Source organism: Portunus trituberculatus, chromosome 20, assembly GCF_017591435.1.
Source record: "Portunus trituberculatus isolate SZX2019 chromosome 20, ASM1759143v1, whole genome shotgun sequence".
Lineage (NCBI taxonomy): Eukaryota > Metazoa > Arthropoda > Malacostraca > Decapoda > Portunidae > Portunus > Portunus trituberculatus.
Window position 1 is genome coordinate 8,703,022 of NC_059274.1, and position 22,419 is coordinate 8,725,440.

General features: G+C 38.9%; 1 protein-coding gene across 4 annotated transcripts in view; it reads left to right on the forward strand.

Moving 5' to 3' along the window:
- LOC123506778 (cyclic nucleotide-gated cation channel beta-1-like) overlaps positions 1-22,419 on the forward strand; it is a 32,755-nt gene that overhangs the window by 7,520 nt on the left and 2,816 nt on the right. For 2 of the 4 annotated variants that reach the window (XM_045259113.1, XM_045259114.1), the window contains exons 11-17: positions 16,578-16,737; positions 17,051-17,232; positions 20,463-20,617; positions 20,721-20,822; positions 20,948-21,059; positions 21,333-21,511; positions 22,178-22,271. In XM_045259113.1, the coding sequence (XP_045115048.1) occupies positions 16,578-16,737; positions 17,051-17,232; positions 20,463-20,617; positions 20,721-20,822; positions 20,948-21,059; positions 21,333-21,511; positions 22,178-22,271 (984 nt within the window). The remainder of the gene's footprint in view (positions 1-16,577; positions 16,738-17,050; positions 17,233-20,462; positions 20,618-20,720; positions 20,823-20,947; positions 21,060-21,332; positions 21,512-22,177; positions 22,272-22,419) is intronic. The other 2 variants (XM_045259115.1, XM_045259116.1) reach the window with 2 other exon arrangements.

Sequence of the window (22,419 nt, forward strand, 5' to 3'; positions counted from 1 at the left end):
GTGTGTGTGTGTGTGTGTGTGTGTGTGTGTGTGTGTGTGTGTGTGTGTGTGTGTGTGTGAATTTACCTAGTTGTAGTTTTACAGGGCCTGGGCTTTATGCTCGTGTGGCCCCATCTCCATATCTACACTTATTCAATCTTACTTTAAAAGTGTGCACACTCGTTGCAGACACTACTTCTTCATCTAAACTGTTCCACGTCTCAATACATCTCATGGAAACTATATTTTTAATATCTCTCAGACATCTTCCCTTTCTCAGCTTTTTACTATGCGATCTTGTGCTTGGATGTCATATTCTTCTCTCAGGATCAGTTTCTCATTATCCACTTGGTCCATTCCGTTGATCAATTTATAGACTTGTATCAGGTCTCCTCTCTCCTTCTTTGTTCCAAGGTTGGTAGATCCATAGCCTTTAGTCTCTCCTCATATGTCATCCCTTCAAGTTCTGGGACCATTCTTGTAGCCATTTTTGTAGCCTCTCCAATTTCCTTATGTGTTTCTTTTTATGAGGGTCCACACTACTCCTGCATATTCCAATCTGGGTCTTATTATAGTACTTATCAATTTCTTCATCATTTCTTTGTCCATGTAGTGAAATGCTACTCCAATATTCCTTAGCAAATTATATGTTTCTCTAAAATTCTATCAATATGGCTTACTGGTTGATTGTTTTCTTCCATTGTCACTCCTAAGTCCTTTTCCTTTTGACTTTCTCCAGTTCTACTCCATCTCCCATCTTATAGATTCCCACAGGTCGTCTTTCACTCTTTCCCATTTCCATGACATGGCTTTTGTTCACATTGAATTCCATTTCCCACTTCTTACTCCATTCCCAGATCTTATTTAGGTCTTCTTGCAGTATTTCACAATCCTCCTTTTGCTTTATAACTCTGCACAGTTTCGTATCATCCATAAACAAATTTATGTAGCTGTTCACTCCTTCTGGCATGTCGTTAATATAAATGAGGAAAAGTATTGGTGCCAATACTGACCCCTGTGGCACTCCGCTTTCTACTGCTCTCCACTTGGACTTCATATCTTTAACTACCGTCCTTATTTCTCTCCCCCTCAAATAATTTTCTATCCATCTCAATGTGCTTCCTTTTAAGCCACCCTTCTCCTCTAACTTCCACAGTAATCTTGCGTGTGGCACTTTGTCAAACGCCTTTTTTAAATCCAAATAGATGCAGTCAACCCATCCTCTCTCTCTTGTACTCTATCAACTATTCTAGAATAGAAACTCAATAAATTAGTTACACAAGACCGTCCTTTTCTAAAACCAAATTGGCTATTTGATATTAATTTGTTGTCTTCAAGGAACTCGATCCATTGTTTCTTTATTATTCTTTCACACATCTTACATATTACACTAGTTAGTGATACCGGTCTGTAATTTAAAGGTTCTTCTTTCCTTCCGCTCTTATATATGGGAACCACCTCAGCTCTTTTCCATTCTACTGGCACTGTTCCATTTTCTATTGAGCATTTTATGATGTTGTATATAGGACTTGCTAGTTCTTCCCTACATTCTTTCAGTATTCTGCCTGAGACTTCATCCGGTCCCATTGCCTTCTCTTCATCCAGTTCCTTCATTAACTCTTTTGTGTGTGTGTGTGTGTGTGTGTATTTACCTAGTTGTATTGTACAGGGTTCGAGCAGGGCTCATAGTGTCCTGTCTCCATATCTCCATTTATCTAATTTTTCTTTAAAGTTATACACACTATGTGTATTATCCAATGCATTCCATTTTTCCACCATTCTGTGTGGAAAACTATTTTCCAACATCCTTCACACACTGCCTCATCCTGATCTTTTCATGTCCTCTTGTCCTTCCATCCTCTTCTGCCAACAGCACCATGTCTTCTTTGTCTATTATTTCAATATCATTTACTATCTTATACATTGTTATTAAGTCCCCTCATTCTCTTCTATCTTGTAAGGTTGGCAGTCCCATTTCCTTCAGTTGTTCTTCATATGTGAGGTCCTTTAATTCTGGCACCATCTTTGTAGCAATCTTCTGTATCCTTTCCAGTTTTCTCATATCTTTTTTAGAACTCGGAGACCATACCACTGCTGCATATTCCAGCCTTGGGTGTATCATGCTTGTGATGATTTTTTTCATCATATCTTTATCCATGTAATGAAATGCCACTCTTAAATTACTCAACATCCTATATGATAGTCCAAATATCTTATTTATGTGTTTATCAGGGGTCAGATTTTCTTGTATGATCACTCCAAGATCTTTTTCCTCTTTAATCTTCGTTATTTGCTCCTCTCCCATTAAATAGTTCCATACTGGTCTTCTCTTACTCTTTCCTAGTTCCATTATGTGACATTTCTTGGCATTAAACTCCAATTTCCACTTCTTGCTCCATTCATAGATTTTATTCAAATCTTCCTGTAGAAGTATATAGTCTTCTCTGGTTTAATAACTTTTAGCAACTTTGCATCATCAGTGAATAAATTCATATAGCTATTTACTCCAATGTGAATGTCGTTTACATAAACTTGAAACATAATGGGGGCTAACACTGACCCTTGTGGCACCCCGCTAGTTACTTTACTCCAAGACAAGTATGTATCTCTGATCACAGATCTTATTTCTCTATCCTTCAAATAATCTCTTGTCCATTCAAGCAAGGTTCCACGCAGTCCTCCTATGTTCTCTAGTTTCCAAAGAAGTCTTCCGTAAGGAACTTTATCAAATGCCTTTTTAATGTCCAGGTATACTGTGTCTACCCATTCATCTCTGCTTTCAAGTCCTGCAATAACCCTGGAGTAGAAGCTTAATAAGTTTGATACACATGACCACCCTGTCCTGAACCCAAATTGTCTGTTCAATATGACTTGCTCCTCTTCTAGAAATTTAACCCATTTTTCTTTGATAATTATTTCACATAACTTCCCTACAACACTTGTAAGTGACACTGGTCTGTAGTTTAGTGGTTCAGTTGCCTTTCCTCCTTTGAATATCGGTATTACGTTGGCTCTCTTTCACTCTAGTGGAACTTTCCCTTCATTTATTGAACTTTTAATTATTTCCCAAATTGGATCCAGTAATTGCTCTTTACATTCTTTTAACACCCAACCTGATACACCATCTGGCCCCATTGCTTTTCTGACTTCCAACTTATCCAGTAATCTTCCAATATCCTCTTTATGAACTGCAATTTCCTGTAATCCTAGGCAATTCAATGTCCTATTAGTTTCTGTGGTCATCGTCAGTGAATACCGTTTTGAAGCTCTCATTCATTATTTCACACATTTCTTTCTCTGTTTGGTATGTCTTTCCTTATCTAATTATTTTTTCAATTGTTTCCATATTCCTTGTTTTGCTGTTTATAAACTTGTAGAAAAGTTTTGATTTATCCTTGCTTTTATCTACTATATCCTTCCCAAACTTTCTTTCTTCCTCTCTCCTTACTCTAATATATTCCTTTCTAGTATCTTTGTACTGCCGACTATTATAGTCATTTCCCTGCTTTAAAAGTTTCTTCCATGCTTTATCCTTTGCCATTTTTGCTTGTAAGCATCTAGCATTGTACCATGTATGTATTTTTTTTCTGAACTCTATAAACAGGAACAAACTTTTTTACTCCTTCATTGTATTCCTTTAAGAATGTCATATTTCTCTTGTACTGTCTTCCTGCTCACAATATTATTCCACTCAATATCAGCAAAATAACTCCTTAGTTTTTCAAAATCTGCTCTTGCATAATTTAATCTCTCTCCTTCATAGTCCTCTCTGCATCTTATCTCATCTTCCTCCTGCATTTGCATCTCTAATGTCACATGATCACTTGTGTGTGTGTGTGTATTTACCTAGTTGTAGTTTTACAGGGCCTGGGCTTTATGCTCGTGTGGCCCTGTCTCCATATCTACACTTATCCAATCTTACTTTAAAACTATGCACACTCGTTGCAGACACTACTTCTTCATACAAACTGTTCCACGTCTCAACACATCTTTGTGGGAAACTATACTTTTTAATATTTCTTACACATCTTCCCTCCTCGGTTTCTTACTATGCGATCTTGTGCTTTGACTGGCATATGTGTGTATTTACCTAGTTGTAGTTTTACAGGGCCTGGGCTTTATGCTCGTGTGGTCCCATCTCCATATCTACACTTATCCAATTACTCTTTAAAACTCTGCAAACTTGTTGCTGACACCACTTCCTCACTCAAACTGTTCTTTGTGGGAAACTATATTTTTTAACATCTCTCAGATGGGAGGGAGATGGTATTCATAGTATAATTCTATCCAGACTCCACGCATAGGTTAGAATCCCACCACGTACAGCCTTAAAACACTTTGCCATTTGTCAAGTGGTTTAAAGTTACCTACATGTCACCATGATACCCAGGTTCTAGGTCAGTGGTTCTCAAACTATGCGACCCAAAGTTGGGTCGTGAGATCAAATTTGATGGTTCGCAAGGACACAGGAACATTATCATGCTTTCAGTGTTTCAGTGTATTTCAGTTGCTTAATTGAATTATTCTTTTTTAACCACAAATTACTTTTGTTATGTATGTTCATCTTCCCCCCACCTCCCTCCTCCTGGGCCCCACGTAATGGTGTCTCTGACAGGAATGACTCCTGTATCAAACGCGTATGTTGGACTGGCAGTGGGCCCATGCAGGCTCGTGCACGGTGTCTATTTTCCATCGACCGCACAAATTGTTGTCATGTTTGTGTGTGTGTGTGTGTGTGTGTGTGTGTGTGTGTGTGTGTGTGTGTGTGTGTGGTGTATAATTATATAATATCTTGCTTCATATACTACTTACTATATTTACTAACTAACTAAATAATAATAATAATAATAATAATAATAATAATGATAATCTTTCATTCTTATTGTTTTTTTCTACAACTTCGTCACATATGAACCAATCATGACATGACTAGAAGAGACATCTTATATAAAAAGTATAAAAATAGGAAATTCACATTATATAGGTTCCTTTTTTCATACCATTTGTAAATTACAGAGTCTGTTTTTGTTATTTTCAGAATGGCGAAACGATCATACAAGGATGCCTTCCTAGACTTCGGATTCACAAACATCATTGATCATGGAATCATCAAGCCTCAGTGTGTTATCTGCTGCGAAGTTCTGTCAAATGAGTCGCTGAAATCTAATAAGTTGAAAAGACATCTGACTTCAAAGCACCCTCAACATGCTCTCCAAGAGCGAGCTTTTTTTTTAAACAAAAGAAGCTGCTCTGAAACGACAAAGGTTCGAGACACCTGACAATCCAGCAGTAGTGGCTTTGAAGCAAACCACATTGGCATCATATAAGTTTGCATGGAGAATTTCAAAGAAGAAAGCACCCCACACTATTGGAGAAGATCTCGTCAAGCCTGCAGCCATTGGCATGGTAAAAACAGTGTGTGGAAAAGACGTAGCAAAAAAAACTGAAATTATCCCGTCAAATGACACTGTGCACAGGAGAATAGTGGACATGTCACTTGATATCAAACACCAAGTAGTAGATCGCATCAAGGCCAAGGGAGCCTTTAGCTTGCAGCTAGATGAGTCAACAGACGTAAGTGATAACGCCCAACTGTTAGTTTATGTTAAGTATGAGGGGCCAGCAGATCTGGAAGAGGAGTTTCTCTTTTGTCATGCATTGCCAACAGCCACTACAGGAAAAGATATTTTTCAAATGGTTGACCAGTCTTGAAAGAGGAAGAACTTTCATGGACAAACTGCTTCAGCATTTGTTCTGACGGAGCACCAGCGATGCTTGGGGCACGAAAAGGCTTCACAGCACTTGTAAAAAAAGTTAATCCCATGGTTAACGTTGTGCATTGCCTGCTACATCGTGAAAATCTGGTTGGTCGACACCTGTCGTTTAAACTGAACGAAGCAGTTCAAATTGTCAACTACATTAAAGCTATTGCAATGAATACTTGGTTGTTCGAGCAGTTATGTGCCGATTTTGACGCAGAACACAAGCATCTCCTCTTCCACTCAAACGTCAGATGGCTTTCAAGAGAAAAATTACTACGACGACTACTGGATCTTCGGGATGAGTTGGAAATATTCCTGACTGAAAAGAAATTTGGCGCAGTGAACAAATTGATGAACAAGATGTGGCTCCTACAAGTGGGGTATCTCAATGACATTTTTGTTGCACTCACCAATCTAAATATCAGCATGCAAGGCTGGAACCAGACAATTGCTGGAGTTGCAGAAAATCTGTCTTCTTTCAAATGCAAACTAAAACTGTGGTTAAGCAATGTGAAGTGAGGGAAATTTGCAGCTTTTCTGACTGTGACAGAATTTCTAGAGATATGGGAGGAGACATCTCAGGATGATGCCAAAATTTTTATTGTACCACACTTGACTGAGTTGATGGCAGAGTTTGATAGACGAATTCCAGAAGAACACATTCGAACCCAGTCGTGGGTGAGAAATCCTTTCAACATAAATGTTGAAGACCTGCCAGAAAGCGTTCCAAGACTCCCAGAGAAACTTATTGAGGTTCAAAATGAAAATTTGTTGAAGGACCTCTTCAAGGAAGTATCTCTTTCTGAATTCTGGATTCAGGTAAAGAAAGAGAAGTGTATAGTAGGAGTTGAAGCGGTGAAAGTGTTGCTCCCATTTGCAACAACATACCTTTGCGAGCAAGGTTTCTTGGCTCTGACTCATATTAAGTCGAGGAACAAGCTTAACCCCGAGCATGATATGAGATGCAGCCTTACTACAATGATTCCACGATTTGACAAACTGGTAAACGAGAAGCAGCACCATGGATCCCATTAATTTAGTTTTGTGGATGAAAAGCAGTGCCATGGATTCAATTAATTTAGTTTTGTGAATTAAAAGCAGTGCCATGGATCCCACTAGTTTAGTTTTGTGAATGAAAAGCTGTACACATTATTTATTTTTTTCCAAAATAAAGTGTATATATCATTGTACATTTTCTTTCTCTTTACTTTACTCTGGGTCGCAAAGGAATGAAATGTTCCAAATAGGGTCGCTCATGAAAAAGTTTGAGAACCACTGTTCTAGGTGGTTACACCCAAGATGAGCTTCGGGGTAAAATATGGGTACCACTATAAATAAAATTGCCTGTGCCACTAATAGGCGGAAGCTGAACAACACTTCCCATACACTCTTCAAGTGTGCCTACAGGTGTTATAGGCCTTAAGGTATAATAAAAAAAAATAAAAAAAATCTTCCTTTCCTCAGTTTCTTACTATGCAATCTTGTGCTTCTAATATCATATTCTTCTTTCAGAATCAGTTTCTCATTATCCACTTGATCCATTCTGTTAATCAATTTATATACTTGTATCAGATCCCTTCTCTCTCTTCTCTGTTCCAGGGGTGGTCGATCCATAGCTTTTAGTCTCTCCTCATATGCCATCACTTTAAATTCTGGAACCATTCTTGTAGCCATTTTTTGTAGTCTCTCCAATTTCCTTATGTGTTTCTTTTTATCGGGGATCCACACAACTCCTGCATATTCCAATCTGGGTCTTATTTTAGTACTTATCAATTTCTTCATCATTTCTTTGTCCATATAGTGAAATGCTAATCCAATATTCCTTAGCAAATTATGTCTCTAAAAATTCTATCAATATGGCTTACCGGTTGATTGTTTTCTTCCATCGTCACTCCCAAATCCTTTTCCTTCTTTACTTTTTGTAGTTCTACTTCATCTCCCATCTTATAGATTCCCACTGGTCGTCTTTCACTTTTTCCCATTTCCATGACATGGCTTTTGTCCACATTAAATTCCATCTCCCATTTTTTACACCATTTCCAGATCTTGTTTAAGTCTTCCTGCAGTACTTCACAATCCTCTTTTTGTTTTATGACTGCACAGTTTCGCATAATCTGCAAACAGATTTATGTAGCTGTTTACTCCCTCTGGCATGTTGTTTATATGTACGAGAAAGAGTATTGGCGCCAATACTGACTCCTGTGGCACTCCGCTGTCTACTGCTCTCCACTTAGACTTCATATCTTTAACAATTGTCCTTTCTCTCCCCCTCAAGTAATTTTCCATCCATCTCAATGTGCTTCCTTTTAAGCCACCCTTCTCCTCTAACTTCCATAGTAATCTTGCATGTGGCACTTTATCAAACACCTTTTTTAAATCTAAATAGATACAGTCAATCCAACCCTCTCTCTCTTGTACTTTATCAACTATTCTAGAGTAGAAACTCAATAAATTTGTTACACACAACCAACCTTTTCTAAAACCAAATTGGCTATTTTAATAATAATTTATTGTCTTCAAGAAACCCGATCCATTGTTTCTTTATTACTCTTTCACACATCTTGCATATTACACTAGTTAGTGATACCGGTCTGTAATTTAAAGGTTCTTCCTTCCTTCCACTCTTATATATGGGAACCACCTCACCTCTTTTCCATTCTACTGGTACTGTTCCATTTTCTATTGAGCATTTTATGTGGTTGTATATAGGACTTGCTAGTTCTTCTCTACATTCTTTTAATATTCTGCCTGAGACTTCATCCGGTCCCATTGCCTTCTCTTCATCTAATTCCATCATCAACTCTGTTTATGTGTGTGTGTGTGTATTTACCTAATTGTATTTACCTAATTGTAACATACGGGAAAAGAGCTATGCTCGTGTTGTCCCGTCTCCATATCTATTAATGTCCAGCTTTTTCTTAAAATCATGAATATTCCTTGCGTTGACCACTTCCACGTCTAAACTATTCCATGCTTCCACCCTTCTATGAGGAAGCTATATTTTTCACATCTCTCCTATAAGTGGCCATTTTAGTTTTTCCCATGCCCTCTCGACATTCTTCCATTCCACATACACAGATCTTCCCTATCCATTTTTCCATGCCAATCATCACTCTGTATATTGCTATCAGGTCTCCCTTTCTCTTCTGTTTTCCAGGGTTGGAAGTTGCATTCTTTTCAGTCTGTCTTCATAAGTCAAATCTCTTAAGTCAGGCACCATTTTCGTTGCAGCCCTCTGTACTTTCTCTAGTTTCCTTATGTGTTTCTTTAAGTTCGGAGCCCACTGTATTGTTGCATATTCAAGCCTCGGTCTTATCATTGCAGTAATTATTTTCTTCATCATTTCTTCATCTAGATATACGAACGCCACTCTTATGTTCCTCAATAAGTTCAATACTTCTCCAATTATTTTGTTTATATGTCTCTCTGGCGATAGGTCATTGGTAATTGTCACCCCAAGGTCTTTTTCTTCATGACTGGTTTTATGTCTTCATTTCCTATCTTGTACATACTCCTGATTCTTCTTTCACTCTTGCCAAACTCTATTTTCTTGCATTTTGTCGTGTTGAACTCCATTTGCCATGTACAGCTCCATTTCCATATTCTGTCCAAGTCTTCCTGGAGTAGTTCGCAATCTTTGTCACATCTCACTTTTCGTAACAATTTTGCATCGTCTGCAAATAGGCTCACATAACTGGACACCCCATCCACCATGTCATTTATGTAGACTGCGAACATTACTGGTGCCAACACTGATCCCTGTGGAACTCCACTCTCCACCAATCCCCATTCTGATGGTCTGTCCTTAATTATTGTTCTCATTTCTCTTCCTACCAAAAGTCTTCCATCCATTTTAGTAAACTGCCATGCACTCCTCCTACCATTTCAAGTTTCCAGATCAGTCTCTGGTGTGGTACCTTATCAAAGGCCTTTTTTAAATCCAGATATATTCCATCAGCCCAACCATCTCTTTCCTGTATTACATCTATCACCCTCGAATAGTAACATATCAGGTTTGTCGTGCATGAACGCCCTTTCCTAAAACCAAATTGACACTCACAAAGTATGTCATTTTCTCCAAGAAGTCTGTCCATCTAGTCTTCACCACCCTCTCACACATCTTAGCTACCACACTTGTAAGTGACACTGGTCTATAGTTCAATGGGTCTCTCTTGTTACCTGATTTATAGATTGGGACAATGTTAGCTCTTTTCCAGTCTTGGGGCACTACGCCTTCCCTTAATGAGGCATCAATTACTTCACAAACTTTTTCTGCCAATTGCTCCTGCATTCTCTTAAAATCCATCCTGATACCCCATCAGGTCCCACAGCTTTTCTCACTTCTAAACTCCCCATCATGTTCTTGATCTCCTCCACCGTTACTTGAAACTCCTTCATAATCCCTTTCTGTTCCATTACCAGTGGTTTGTCAAAAGCAGTCTCCTTTGTGAATACCTTCCGAAAGCATCCATTCATAGCCTCTGCCATTTCCTGGGATCTTCACTGTATACTCCATTTACTTCTAAACTTTCAATACTTTCTCTATTTTTGATGTTGTTGTTCACATGTCTGTAAAAAAGCCTTGGTTGGTCTTTACATTTATCAATTATATCCTTTTCTTGTTTCTTTCTTTCTTCTCTTCTAATCAACACATATTCATTTCTTGCTCTTTTGTAACTTTCCCACTGCTTAATCCGTCTTTTCCTTCTCCACCTCTTCCATGCATCCTCTTTTCTTGTTCTAGCCTTTTCACATCTATCGTTAAACCAGTCCTGCTTTCCAACTTCTCTATGTTGTCTTATTGGTACAAATTTTTCTCACCTTCTTTGTATATTTTTATAAATTCCTTCCACTTTTCATTTGCTCCTTAGCACTCTTGAATTTCATCCAATTTGTCTCTTGAAAGAATTTCTTTAGGTTTCCAAAATCTGTCTTGGCATAATTCCATCTTCCCACTTTATATTCTTCATTTCTTCTAGATTTCTCTTCGTCTATCACCTTGAACTCCAAAACTGCATGATCACTCTTTGCTAAAGGGCACTCCACCCTCATCTCCTCAATGACCATTGGCTCTGTACTAAAGACCAAGTCCAGTCTTGACGATGCTCCCTCTCCTCCAAACCTAGTATCTTCTTTGACCCACTGAGTTAACACATTTTCCATTGCCAGTGTCAATAGTGTATTTCCCCATGTTGTCTCTGATCCTTCCATTGACCAGTCCTCCCAACACACCTCTTTACAATTAAAATCTCCCATCATTATAGTTCGTTCACAGCCACCCAACATTTCTTCCAGACATGTTCCTGTATCACTTATCATTTCTTCATATTCCTGTACTGACCATGCATTTGTCTTAGGTGGTACGTACACCACTATGTAGTGCCTCTTTTTCCTTCATTAGTTTCTGCTCTGATCTTTAGCACTTCTGCCTTTCCCATACCTTTTTCACTTGATCCACCTTTATATCTTTTTAACCAGCAACATCACTCCTCCTCCCATCTTACCTACTCTATTTCTTTTCCAAACGTTATATTTCCTTCTCCAACCTTCATCAGGTCTTCTCCTCTCTCAGTTTTGTTTCAGTAAGACCCACAATATCTGGGTTCTTGTCCCTCAAGTAATCGTTGAGTTCTAAAATCCCGATATCACTCCATTTATGTTGGAATACATTACATTTCGCTCATATGTAAGTTTCTTTAGTCCTTTCTTGCTGTACTTTTCTGGGTTATGAACCACTTCCTCAGTCTCATATCCAAGATTCTCCAGAAAAACTCTTTCTTCTCTTCTTCTGTCCTCTCTTCATTTTTTCAAAGCCTCCTTTCTCAACTCATTTAACATTTCTCTTTCCTTTTCACCGAGATCTCTTCTCAACCAAATCTTCCTTGTTGTTTCCTGCTGGGCTAGCCTCCATGACTTCTCCACCAATTCATCTACATCCTTTTGTGACTTAAGTTTGATTCTTATTGGCCTCATACCTTCTCTTGTGAACTTTCCAATTCTATGGAAGTCCTCTATTTCTTGTACTAGGTCTTTTCCTCCTCTTGCACCACATTAATGATATTATTTATCACCTTTTTATGTTTTCTCTCTCTCCATTTTACTCGGTGTCTTATCCTCCTCCACACCAAATATCACCACACATCTCTTTTTGTCTACAGTTTCCCTCACCAATGTCTCATTTGACTTAATAACCTTCACCACTTTCTCAGCTATCTTCTCTTCTATGATCTGTTGATCTATAATTTCAGCAAGGCCCAAAGTTTTCTCCCTGACTCTTTGATTTCCTTTTCCAGACTTGCAACTTTGTAATTTACCTCCTTTCTTTCCACTTCCTGACTTTTTTCCATTCAGCCTGCTTCTCCATCACTTTTCCTAGAGATTCTCCACATTTTTCGCAATTCACTTTAATTAGCTTAACTTCCTCTTTCAGTGCTGCATTTTCCTTCTTCATATCGGCACAGTCTCTCTTTACATTGTCATAACTCGTTTCCAGGCCCTCATACTTTTCAAACAGTTTTTCAATTTTACCTTCTAACTCCAGAATTTTCTTCACATAAGTGCTCTTCTCCATTATTCCTTGAAACCCTGTGAAGTCTGATTCCTCTTTCGAGTTCACGGCCGCCATGTTGCGCAGACGTAAACAAACCAGCTGATGGCTCAAACGCAGGCTACAGTTTATATTTACCTTCACTGGACATTATTTTGCTAATCAACAGTTAACATGACTATATGGAGACGGGACAAACATTACCAGCTCCTTTCCCACCTTGGTTACTCTTAGGTAACTGTAGAATTATAGATGATTGCTCTGGAGCTCAGCGACCACCTCCGCCATCGACGATGTCCCGTGTGTGTGTGTGTGTGTGTGTGTGTGTGTGTGTGTGTGTGTGTGTGTGTGTGTGTGTGTGTGTGTGTGTGTATTTACCTAGTTGTAGTTTTACAGGGCCTGGGCTTTATGCTCGTGTGGTCCCATCTCCATATCTACACTTATCCAATTTTTCTTTAAAACTATGTACACTCTTTGCTGATACCACTTCCTCACTCAAACTGTTCCAAGTCTCAACACATCTTTGCGGGAAACTAAATTTTTTAACATCTCTCAGACATCGTCCCTTCCTTAGTTTCTTACTATGCGATCTTGTGCTTCTAAAGTCATATTCTTCTCTCAGGATCAGTTTCTCATTATCCACTTCATCCATTCCGTTAATCAATTTATAAACTTGTATCAGATCCCTCTCTCTTCTCTGCTCCAAGGTTGGTAGATCCATTGCCTTTAGTCTCTCCTCATATGCCATCCCTTTAAATTCTGGAACCATTCTTGTAGCCATTTTTGTAGTCTCTAATTTTCTTATGTGTTTCTTTTTATGGGAGTCCACACAACTCCTGCATATTCCAATCTAGGTCTTATTTTAGTACTTATCAATTTCTTCATCATTTCCTTGTCCATATAGTGAAATGCTACTCCAATATTCCTTAGCAAATTATACGTCTCTCTGAAAATTCTATCAATATGGCTAACCGGTTGATTATTTTCTTCCATTGTCACTCCCAAGTCCTTTTCCTTTTTTACTTTTTCTAGTTCTACTCCATCTCCCATCTTATAGATTCCCACTGGTCGTCTTTCACTTTTTCCCATTTCCATGACATGGCTTTTGTCCACATTGAATTCCATCTCCCATTTTTTGCTCCATTTCCAGATCTTGTTTAAGTCTTCCTGTAGTATTTCACAATCCTCTTTTGTTTAATGACTCTGCACAGTTTCGCATCGTCCGCAAACAGATTTATGTAGCTGTTCACTCCCTCTGGCATGTCATTTATATATACGAGAAAAAGTATTGGTGCCAATACTGACCCCTGTGGCACTCCGCTGTCTACTGTTCTCCACTTGGACTTCATATCTTTAACTATCGTCCTTATTTCTCTCCCCCTTAAGTAATTCTTCATCCATCTCAATGTGCTTCCTTTTAAGCCACCCTTCTCCTCTAACTTCCATAGTAATCTTTCATGTGGCACTTTATCAAAAGCCTTTTTTAGATCTAAATAAATACAGTCAACCCATCCTCTCTCTCTTGTACTTTATCAACTATTCTAGAGTAGAAACTCAATAAATTTGTCACACATGACCGACCTTTTCTAAAACCAAATTGGCTATTTGATAATATTTTGTTGTCTTCAAGAAACTCGATCCATTGCTTCTTTATTACTTTTTCACACATCTTGCATATTACACTAGTTAGTGATACCGGTCTGTAATTTAAAGGTTCTTCCTTCCTTCCGCTCTTATATATGGGAACCACCTCAGCTCTTTTCCACTCCACTGGCACTGTTCCATTTTCTATTGAGCATTTTATGATGTTGTATATTGGACTTGCTAGTTCTTCCCTACATTCTTTCAGTATTCTGCCTGAGACTTCATCCGGTCCCATTGCCTTTTCCTCATCCAATTCCGTCATCAACTTTTTATTTCAAGCTTGGTTACTTTAATCTCTTTCATATAGACAGTCTCTATTACCCTGTGGTCTTTCAAATTTGGATTCCTTAGTAAAGACCTCATGAAATTTACTATTTAACAGTTCTGCCATACTTTTGGGTCTTCCACCATTCCGTTTTCTCCTTTTAACCTTTCTATTGTTTCTTTTTGTCTTATTTTTCCATTTATGAATCTGTAGAACAATTTTGGTTGTTCCTTACATTTTTCGACAATGTCCTTTTCATAGTTCTTTTCTTCTTCCTTTCTCACCTTAGCATATTCATTTCTTGCTGTTTTGAAGTTTTCCTTATTTTCTGGATTTCTGTTTCTTCTCCACCTTTTCCATGCTCCATCTCGTTTCTCCTTTGCCCTAGCACATCTTGCATTAAACCAATCTTTCTTTCCTTCTTCGGAACATATTCCCTGACCCCAGTTTTGTATATTTCCAAAAATAAGTTATATTTCTCTTGAACCGTTAATGAGTTTTCCATCTCCTCCCAGTTTACGTTTTTAAAATAGTTCTTGAGATTCTCAATATCAGCCTTTCTGTAATTTAATCGGTCTCTTTTGTATGATTCATCTCTATCTTCCTTTCCTTCTTCTATATCCATCTCTAATATTACATGGTCACTCTTTCCCAATGGGCACTTGTATCTTATATCATCGTTAATTGGTATATCCCTTGTAAAACTAGGTCTAATCTTGCCGGCTCATCGTTTCCTCTGAATCTTGTGTTTTCCTTTACTCTTTGGACCATCAAATTATCTATCATTAGGTTCAGGAATCTATCTCCCAGGCATCTTCCCCATACCACTTTCATAATTTTCCCAGTCTACCTCCTTACAGTTGAAATCTCCTATCAATATCACTTTTCTCCTTTCCTTAATGATTCTTGTAAGACTCCTTATTGTGTCATCTATCATGTCTCTATATTCTTGGTTAGTCCATGAGTTTGTTTTGGTGGCACATATGTTCCAATGATTGTTAACTCCTTTTGTTAATATGCATCTTAACATACAGTATTTCTGATTTTCCTTCCCAAACTCCACTTGATTTACCACTATCTCCTTCCTTAACATCATCATGACTCCTCCTCCTCCTTTACCCACTCTCTCTCCTCCATATATTATACCTTTTATCTATGTCTATTTTATTGCCTCATTTAACTTTGTTTCCACCAGGCATACAATATCTGGTTCTTCTTTCTTTATGTAATCTCTTAATTCTAATTTACTAGATAAAATCCCATCTATGTTTGTATACATCATTTTTAATCTCTTGTTCTTATCATTTTTAGTTAAACTTGCTCCATTCTTTTCTCTTCTTTCTCTTTTATATACCATTTCCTTATCCTGTCTCCTATAATTCTCCAAAAAAATGCCTTCTTCTCCTCCTCTGACCTTTCATTATTTTTTCTCTTGCTTCTGCCACCAGTTCATTGTGTCTCTTCCTTTCCTCCTCGTTTCTATTTTTCTTTATATATATATCTTTGCAACCTTCTGTTTCTCTGAGTTTCGTTTTTCTATATAGTACTTCTTCTGCTGCTGCTTGTGATTTTAGTAATATCTTAATTGGTCTCACTGTTCCTTCTTGATATGGTCCCATTCTATGGATTTCTTCTACTTCCTCTTCTAAGTTCTGTCTATCCTCGTCATTCAGATGTTTTAGTAGGTCTTTTACTGATTTCATTTCGTCTTTTTCCCTTCTTGGTCTATATTTAACATTTTTTTCTTTCAGTCCAAAAATAATTACACTCTTCTTTTTTTCTGCGATTTCTCTTACTAAATTTTCTTTTTTCTTGAGGACTCCTATCATTTTGCTTGTCATATTTTCATCTCTTTCTTTTAACTGTTCTTGAAATACTTCTTGAAATGATTCCTTGTCTTTCTTATCTTGGATTCTCCATGCTTGTACTTCTTTTTTAATCACGTCTTGTGTGTGTGTGTGTTTTCGATTTGTGTTGCTGTATTTATCTTGCTTTAATTTTTAATCCATTTATTCATATTTTACTCTTCTGCTTCATAATTCTTCCCTGTTCACTCCATTTCCTCTAAGATTGTTTTTCATTCAGTGCCACTTCATTACGGGTCATGATTCTTCTCTTTTCACTCTTTGTTGCCTCTCAAGCTTGTCTTGTACTTAGCCTTCCACCATCACTCATGCTGCCCTGCAATCCTCTTCTGTCAAATCCCTGCATTCTATTATATCCTTTTCTTCACTCCCATCACTTCCTTCTGCCTTTTGATCATGTATTTATTTCCTGTTACCTCTGTGATCACCCTTATTGTCTCTTACTTTGCTGTTGCTGTCTGCTGTTCCCTGGATCCCACTGTTGCTGAGGTTTAGTCAAGCAATCACTCCCTCAGATCCGTGACATCGTGGCCACAGCAACGAGGAACCAGAATGAGTACAGGAGAGTGATGGACCACACTCAGGCTTACCTCCACCGTCTCAACCTGCCCGCCTCACTCCAAGAACGTGTGCGTCTCTGGTTTGCTTACACTTGGCAGAGTCAAAAAACCCTCAGTAAGTGCACATGAACATTTCACTGCCTATACTGTGGTTATGTATGTATGTATGTATATAATATTGCTTGTTACCTCAAGAACTGTTTTCAAGGGATGGTCATTTCAGAGTCAGCAAATACTCAATAAGTGCACTCACATATATTTCAGTGTTTTAGATCATGCACTGCTTGATGCCTTGTTCCCTTCAGGCGTGTTTCCAAGGGTGGTCAATCAAGAAAAGCCTGTATTTCTCTGTTCAGGGATTGATGAATTATAGAGAATACTTCCACAGACATTATGAAGTGCCATGCAAATTTCTCACATTTCCACAGACGAGATGAAATGGCTTGAGTCGCTGCCAAAGAAGATGCGGACAGACATTGCCATCAACGTGCACATCCAGACCCTATCCAAGGTGCAGCTGTTCCAGGACTGTGACAAGGCACTGCTGAGGGACCTTGTGCTAAAGCTGCAGCCTGTCCTCTACCTGCCAGGAGACTTTGTGTGCAAGAAGGTGGACATCATCATCATCATCATCAGAATCATTATCATAATTTTTACTATCATTATCTAACAGTCTGTGATTTGCCTGCCAGTGACTGTATGCAAGAAAGTGGACTGTCGTCATCATTATCATCATCACAATCATTATCATAATTTTGTTTAACACTATTTCTCTGTTATCTAATTGTACAGTCCATGTGCCTCTTGCTCATTTTTTTTTGTTGGTTTGTGTATTTTTTCATCATTATCGTTGTTTTGTATGATGGTTGGTTGGGAAGGAAATGTATGTTGAACAGTCTGGCCTGGCTGGTGCTGGGGATGAGAAGTAACACCAGGTGATATAGATAACTTTTGTAATATTCCAACCTCTGAGTCCTTTTAATTCCTCAGTAGATAACCATTGTAACATTCCAACCCTCCTCTTCAGTACAATGACACATTTTCATATTTATTCTGCTTACTATTTGTTGATTTTCTACAGCTTCAGAAAATTATGTGGGGATTAAAATAGTGAAGACTCTGGCTATTAATCTTCTGACTTCCCTAGCCCCTTCCTAATCATCATCATTTTCAGTTTAACATATCTCCCAAGTTGCAGAACTGTTGTACCTTCTCTAACACATTTCCATTCATCTCCAACTCGACCTCCTTGTCATCACCACCACCACCACCACGTACCTTTCTCCTCCCGTACTTATCTTGGACATACAAAGTTCTATACCCCCGAGATTCCTCAGACCTGAGCATCGTTGGTGACCTCATTTGTTACTGACTTTGCTCCCACTCCTCCTCCGCAACATTCACATGGCCATCTCTCTAACTGATTTCTTTCTCTAGCTTAATTTCCAGTCACCATTAGTTTTGTCTTCTCCATTTTCACTTTCAGTCCCCTCTGCTCCATCTTTTTCCACCTATTAAACATGTTAGTCACTTCTTCTCTAGATTCTGCTATAAATACCAAATCATCAGCATAGAGTAGCTCCCACGGACCATCTCCTCTTGACAGTTAAATAGCCTCCTCCATTACTATGATAAAGAGTAGTGGACTAAGAGCAGATTCCTTGTGTACTCCTACTCTTTTATCAAAGTCCCTTGATGTTCCTGCCATTGTTTTTACCAATGCATCCTCAGTGATTTGATTCCTTATACAGAGACATGACTGCAGTCATGAGCCTTTTGGGCACTTTTTTTTCTCAGTGCCCACTCAATTGCTTTCCTTAGTATTCTGTCAAATGCTTTCTCTAGATCAACAAAGACATGGAATAGCTTCTTCCTGTCACTGAACTTCTGTATTTGCCTCATTATAAAAATTCCATCTGTTGATCTTCCTGCACACAAACCAAACTGTCAACAATCCACTTTTTCCTCAGCCTCTCCTCTAATACCTTTTCAAAAAGTTTCATTCTGTTTTCCAATAGTTGAATTCCTCTATATTTTCCATACTCCAGGGCATCTCCTTTTCCCTTATAGATTGGCACTATTTTTCCAGTCTTCAGGAATTTCTCCTTCATCAATTATGACTAAATACCCTTGTTTATTCCCTAATAACACTTGCTTTCTTCATTAAGTCACTGTTCATTCCAGTTGGATCCAGTGCTTTTCCACTGTTTATTCTTTTTAAAGCTCCATTCACCTCTTCTTGTGAGATTTCTTCTATTGGACCCTCCACCATATGCATCTCTTCCAGGGCATGTTCATTTTCCTCATTTAACAGATTTTCAGATTAGCACTTCCACCTCTCAAGTATTTCTTCCTCCTTTATTTTGATAATTCCTTTCATCTTCCATATATTTTGCTATAGTTACACCTTTCTTCTTTTTCTTAATTTATTTTGCAATTTTGAACATATCATTTTGCTTTTCACTACTATTCCATTCTACTTCCCAATTTTTCTACACCAGCCTTTTTGCTTTGGTTACCTCCCTTGAAGTCTGCTTTGCTTTCTTTTTATATTCTCTCGTATCTTCATCATTCTGTGTTCTCTGCCACCTTTAGTATGCCCTTTTCTTTTCCTGCACTGCTCTTTCTGCTACTTCATTCCACAACCATGTTTCTCTTTGCCTTCTTTGGTTTCCTGTGGTTTCACCACAGACTTCTTTTGTAGTCTCCAGAACATTTTTACTAATTTTCTTTCATTCTTCTCTGTTTATGTTTTGTTGCACCTTCATTTCAAATTGTCTTCATGTTTCCTCATCCTTCAATTTCCATTCTTTTATTTTCCTTTGTCTTCTCTGCTTCTTCTTTTTCATAAAGTTGGTCACATTTCAATCTGCTCTCAGTAATCAGTACTGTGTTAGACATGCCTCTCCTGGGATGACCCTACAGTTTCTTATCTGTATCTCCCTTTCTCCTTCAGTAGTATGAAATAAATTTGTGTTTCTGCTCCTCTAATCTTGTATGTAATTTTCTTCTCCCTGTCCTTCATAAACAGAGATAGTATTTATTACCCTAAGCTCTGTACTTTGGCAAAAGTCCAGCATTCTTTCTCCTTCCTGATTTCTCACTACAAATCCATAAATGCCCATGACTTCTTCGAATCCTCCTCTGTCCTCTCTGATATGCCCAATTAGGTTGCCAGCAATGAGTAGTACCTCTTGAGTCCACCACTGTTGTCACATCATCCTACACACCCCAGAAGGCTTCTTTTTCTTCCTCTGGTCTATTCACTTATGCATATACTGAAAAAAAATATTCATGATTTTTCTCCTCATGATGATCTTTATCTTTATTATTCTTGCATTTATCCTCTCCACTTGTATCACATCCTCCATCAGATCTTCTGTTTTCTTCCTTTCTCCCAACCACCAGAACTTGTAGTGCTTCTCTCTGCAGCCGAACAGTTTGCATCCCTGTCCCTTGTATTGGACTTCCTGCATGCAACAAATATCCACTCTCCCTCTTGCCAGCATCTCCATCATTTCTCTACTCCTTCCCACCATTGACACTATATTCACTGTGTCCACCTGCAGGTTTCCTCTCTCTCATCCTTCAGGTTTTCTCAGTCCAGAGGTTCTTAGTACCCCCTGCCCATTTAAGGATTGCCGGGGAATGGGAGCTGCTTCATTCGTTTAATTAATTTCAGTCATTGTTCATTAGTGCAAAAAATTTTTATGATAGCCCATGCTTACACCAAGCACCCACCTTTCTTAGTGTAATTAGAATTGTCTAATTATACCCAAAACTCATGGTAAAAATGCATCCCAGTACTGAAGGGATTAATTCCTCGTCTTCTTCCTGTAGGGTGAGGTGGGGAAGGAGATGTACATTGTGCAGTCAGGTCAGGTGCTGGTAATGGGAGGAGACAAGGTTCTTGCCACACTTGGGGAAGGCAGCGTCTTTGGGGAGATCTCACTTCTGGCTCTGGCTGGTGGGAACAGGAGGACAGCAAATGTGAGGTGGGTGTTGGATGCATGATTAAAGTGAGAAGATTAAGTGATTGGTTGATAGATTGGTAGATAGATAGATAAGTAATACATTAGTTTCCTGTGATAACTTCAGGTCTCGAGGGTTCAGCAGTCTGTTTGTGCTGAGCAAGGCTGATCTTCAGGCAACCATCAAGGATTATCCTGAAGCACAAGAGATACTCAAGAAAAAGGCAAAGTTAGTGTTGTGTTCATGTTGCCATTTCTTCCACTGTTGCTCCATCTGTTTATTTGTCTCCTTGTCTATTAGTATTTTCCTTGCTGGTGGTAATGTTGTCTTCATTCCTTTTCTTTACTGTGCAGGAAGCTGATTAAACAAAATGAGGAGAGGGAGCGGCAGGAACCAACAGCTGATGACAACGTGATCATCAAGTCCAGAGAGGCCACACCCAAGCTGCTTCACACTGTCCTGCAGGTTAGTAAAGGGCTGACTTAAGGACTATGCTGTGGAGGAATTACTGGTATCCACTGATGTTAGGTGTGCCTTGATAGTTGTGATTTCAGGATTGTAGATGCAGTGTAGGGAAGTCTCATGATCAAGGGCAGGGATAAACCGGTGTATGCTGTGGAGCCTTACCATGGTTGTGAGTGACTGGCTGTGTTGTACTTGGGTTCCTGTCCATAGTGTTGCAATATGAGCCCAAACTTTGCACAAGGACCTCAACACTGAGCTGGTGGTCCTCAACAGGTGGTCCGACCAGACTCCTTCACAGCGAGTGTCATCAGGAGGTCCTCTCGGTCAGTGTCCCAAAGCTCTCTGCCATCCCCCTGCCTTTGGACCTCCTCTCAGGCCTCCCCCTACACCTCAGCCTCATCTTCCACCTCCCATAGAAGGTCCAGTAGGAGATACTCTTCAGAACGTAGAAGGTTCCTCATGTTTCACCTCTTGTGTTGTCTGTCATGTTCACGCTGCTGTAGAGGGTTGTGTCTTTGTCTCAGTCTGCTGGTCCCTCACATTGGTTGCTAGTCCTATCCTGTGTCTTTGAAGGTTGTGTCTTCATATAGGTGTGTCTGGAGCTCCTTATCTCTCCTTTATACTCCTTATCTTGACATCTACAAAAGGTAATTGTGTCTGTTAGTCTGCTGGTCTCTCATGTTGGTTCTCTGGTCCCATGCTGTCTGTGAAGGTTGTTTGTTTTCATAGAGATGTGTCTAGAACTACTTATCCTTCCTTAGTTTTCCTTATCTCTCCTCCCTCTTCCTTATACTGGTGCTGTAGAAGGTTGTATGTGTGTATGTCTTTGTGTAGGTGATCCAGTGAAGTTCTGTGTTGGTGAAGGTTGTCTGTCTTCATACAAGTGTGTTTAGAGCTTCTTGTTTCTCAGAGCTGTGTGGTGTTGTGGTGTTGCTGTAGATCATCTGTGTGTAAGTCCTCCTAGTGTGTCTGTGTCTGTTTGTGGAAAGAACAGTAATTTTCTTATTCTATGAATGTTGAATTTGTAGATAAAATCATTCTTGTGTTGTCTTTGCACCAGTGTTTCCCAAAGTGAAGCTGCTCCTTTCACTCCTCTCACAGCTGCTCTCCTTCCTCAGGTCGTCTCTTGAAGTGCCAACAGTTACAGGAGGTCACCCAGTCGCCAAATTGAGTTTGTCTGAGAGTCTGCAAGAGGAAGAGGAAGAGGAGGAGGTAAGAAATTCTACTGATGGGTTGATTGTGGATGATTGCTTTATTTAATCTTCCTTTATAGTTGTAAATGACTTAATGTGTTTGATTTTTAGCTCACTCTTACTTCTTTGTCATGCATTTAATTTACTACCATTTATTTTGTTGTTTT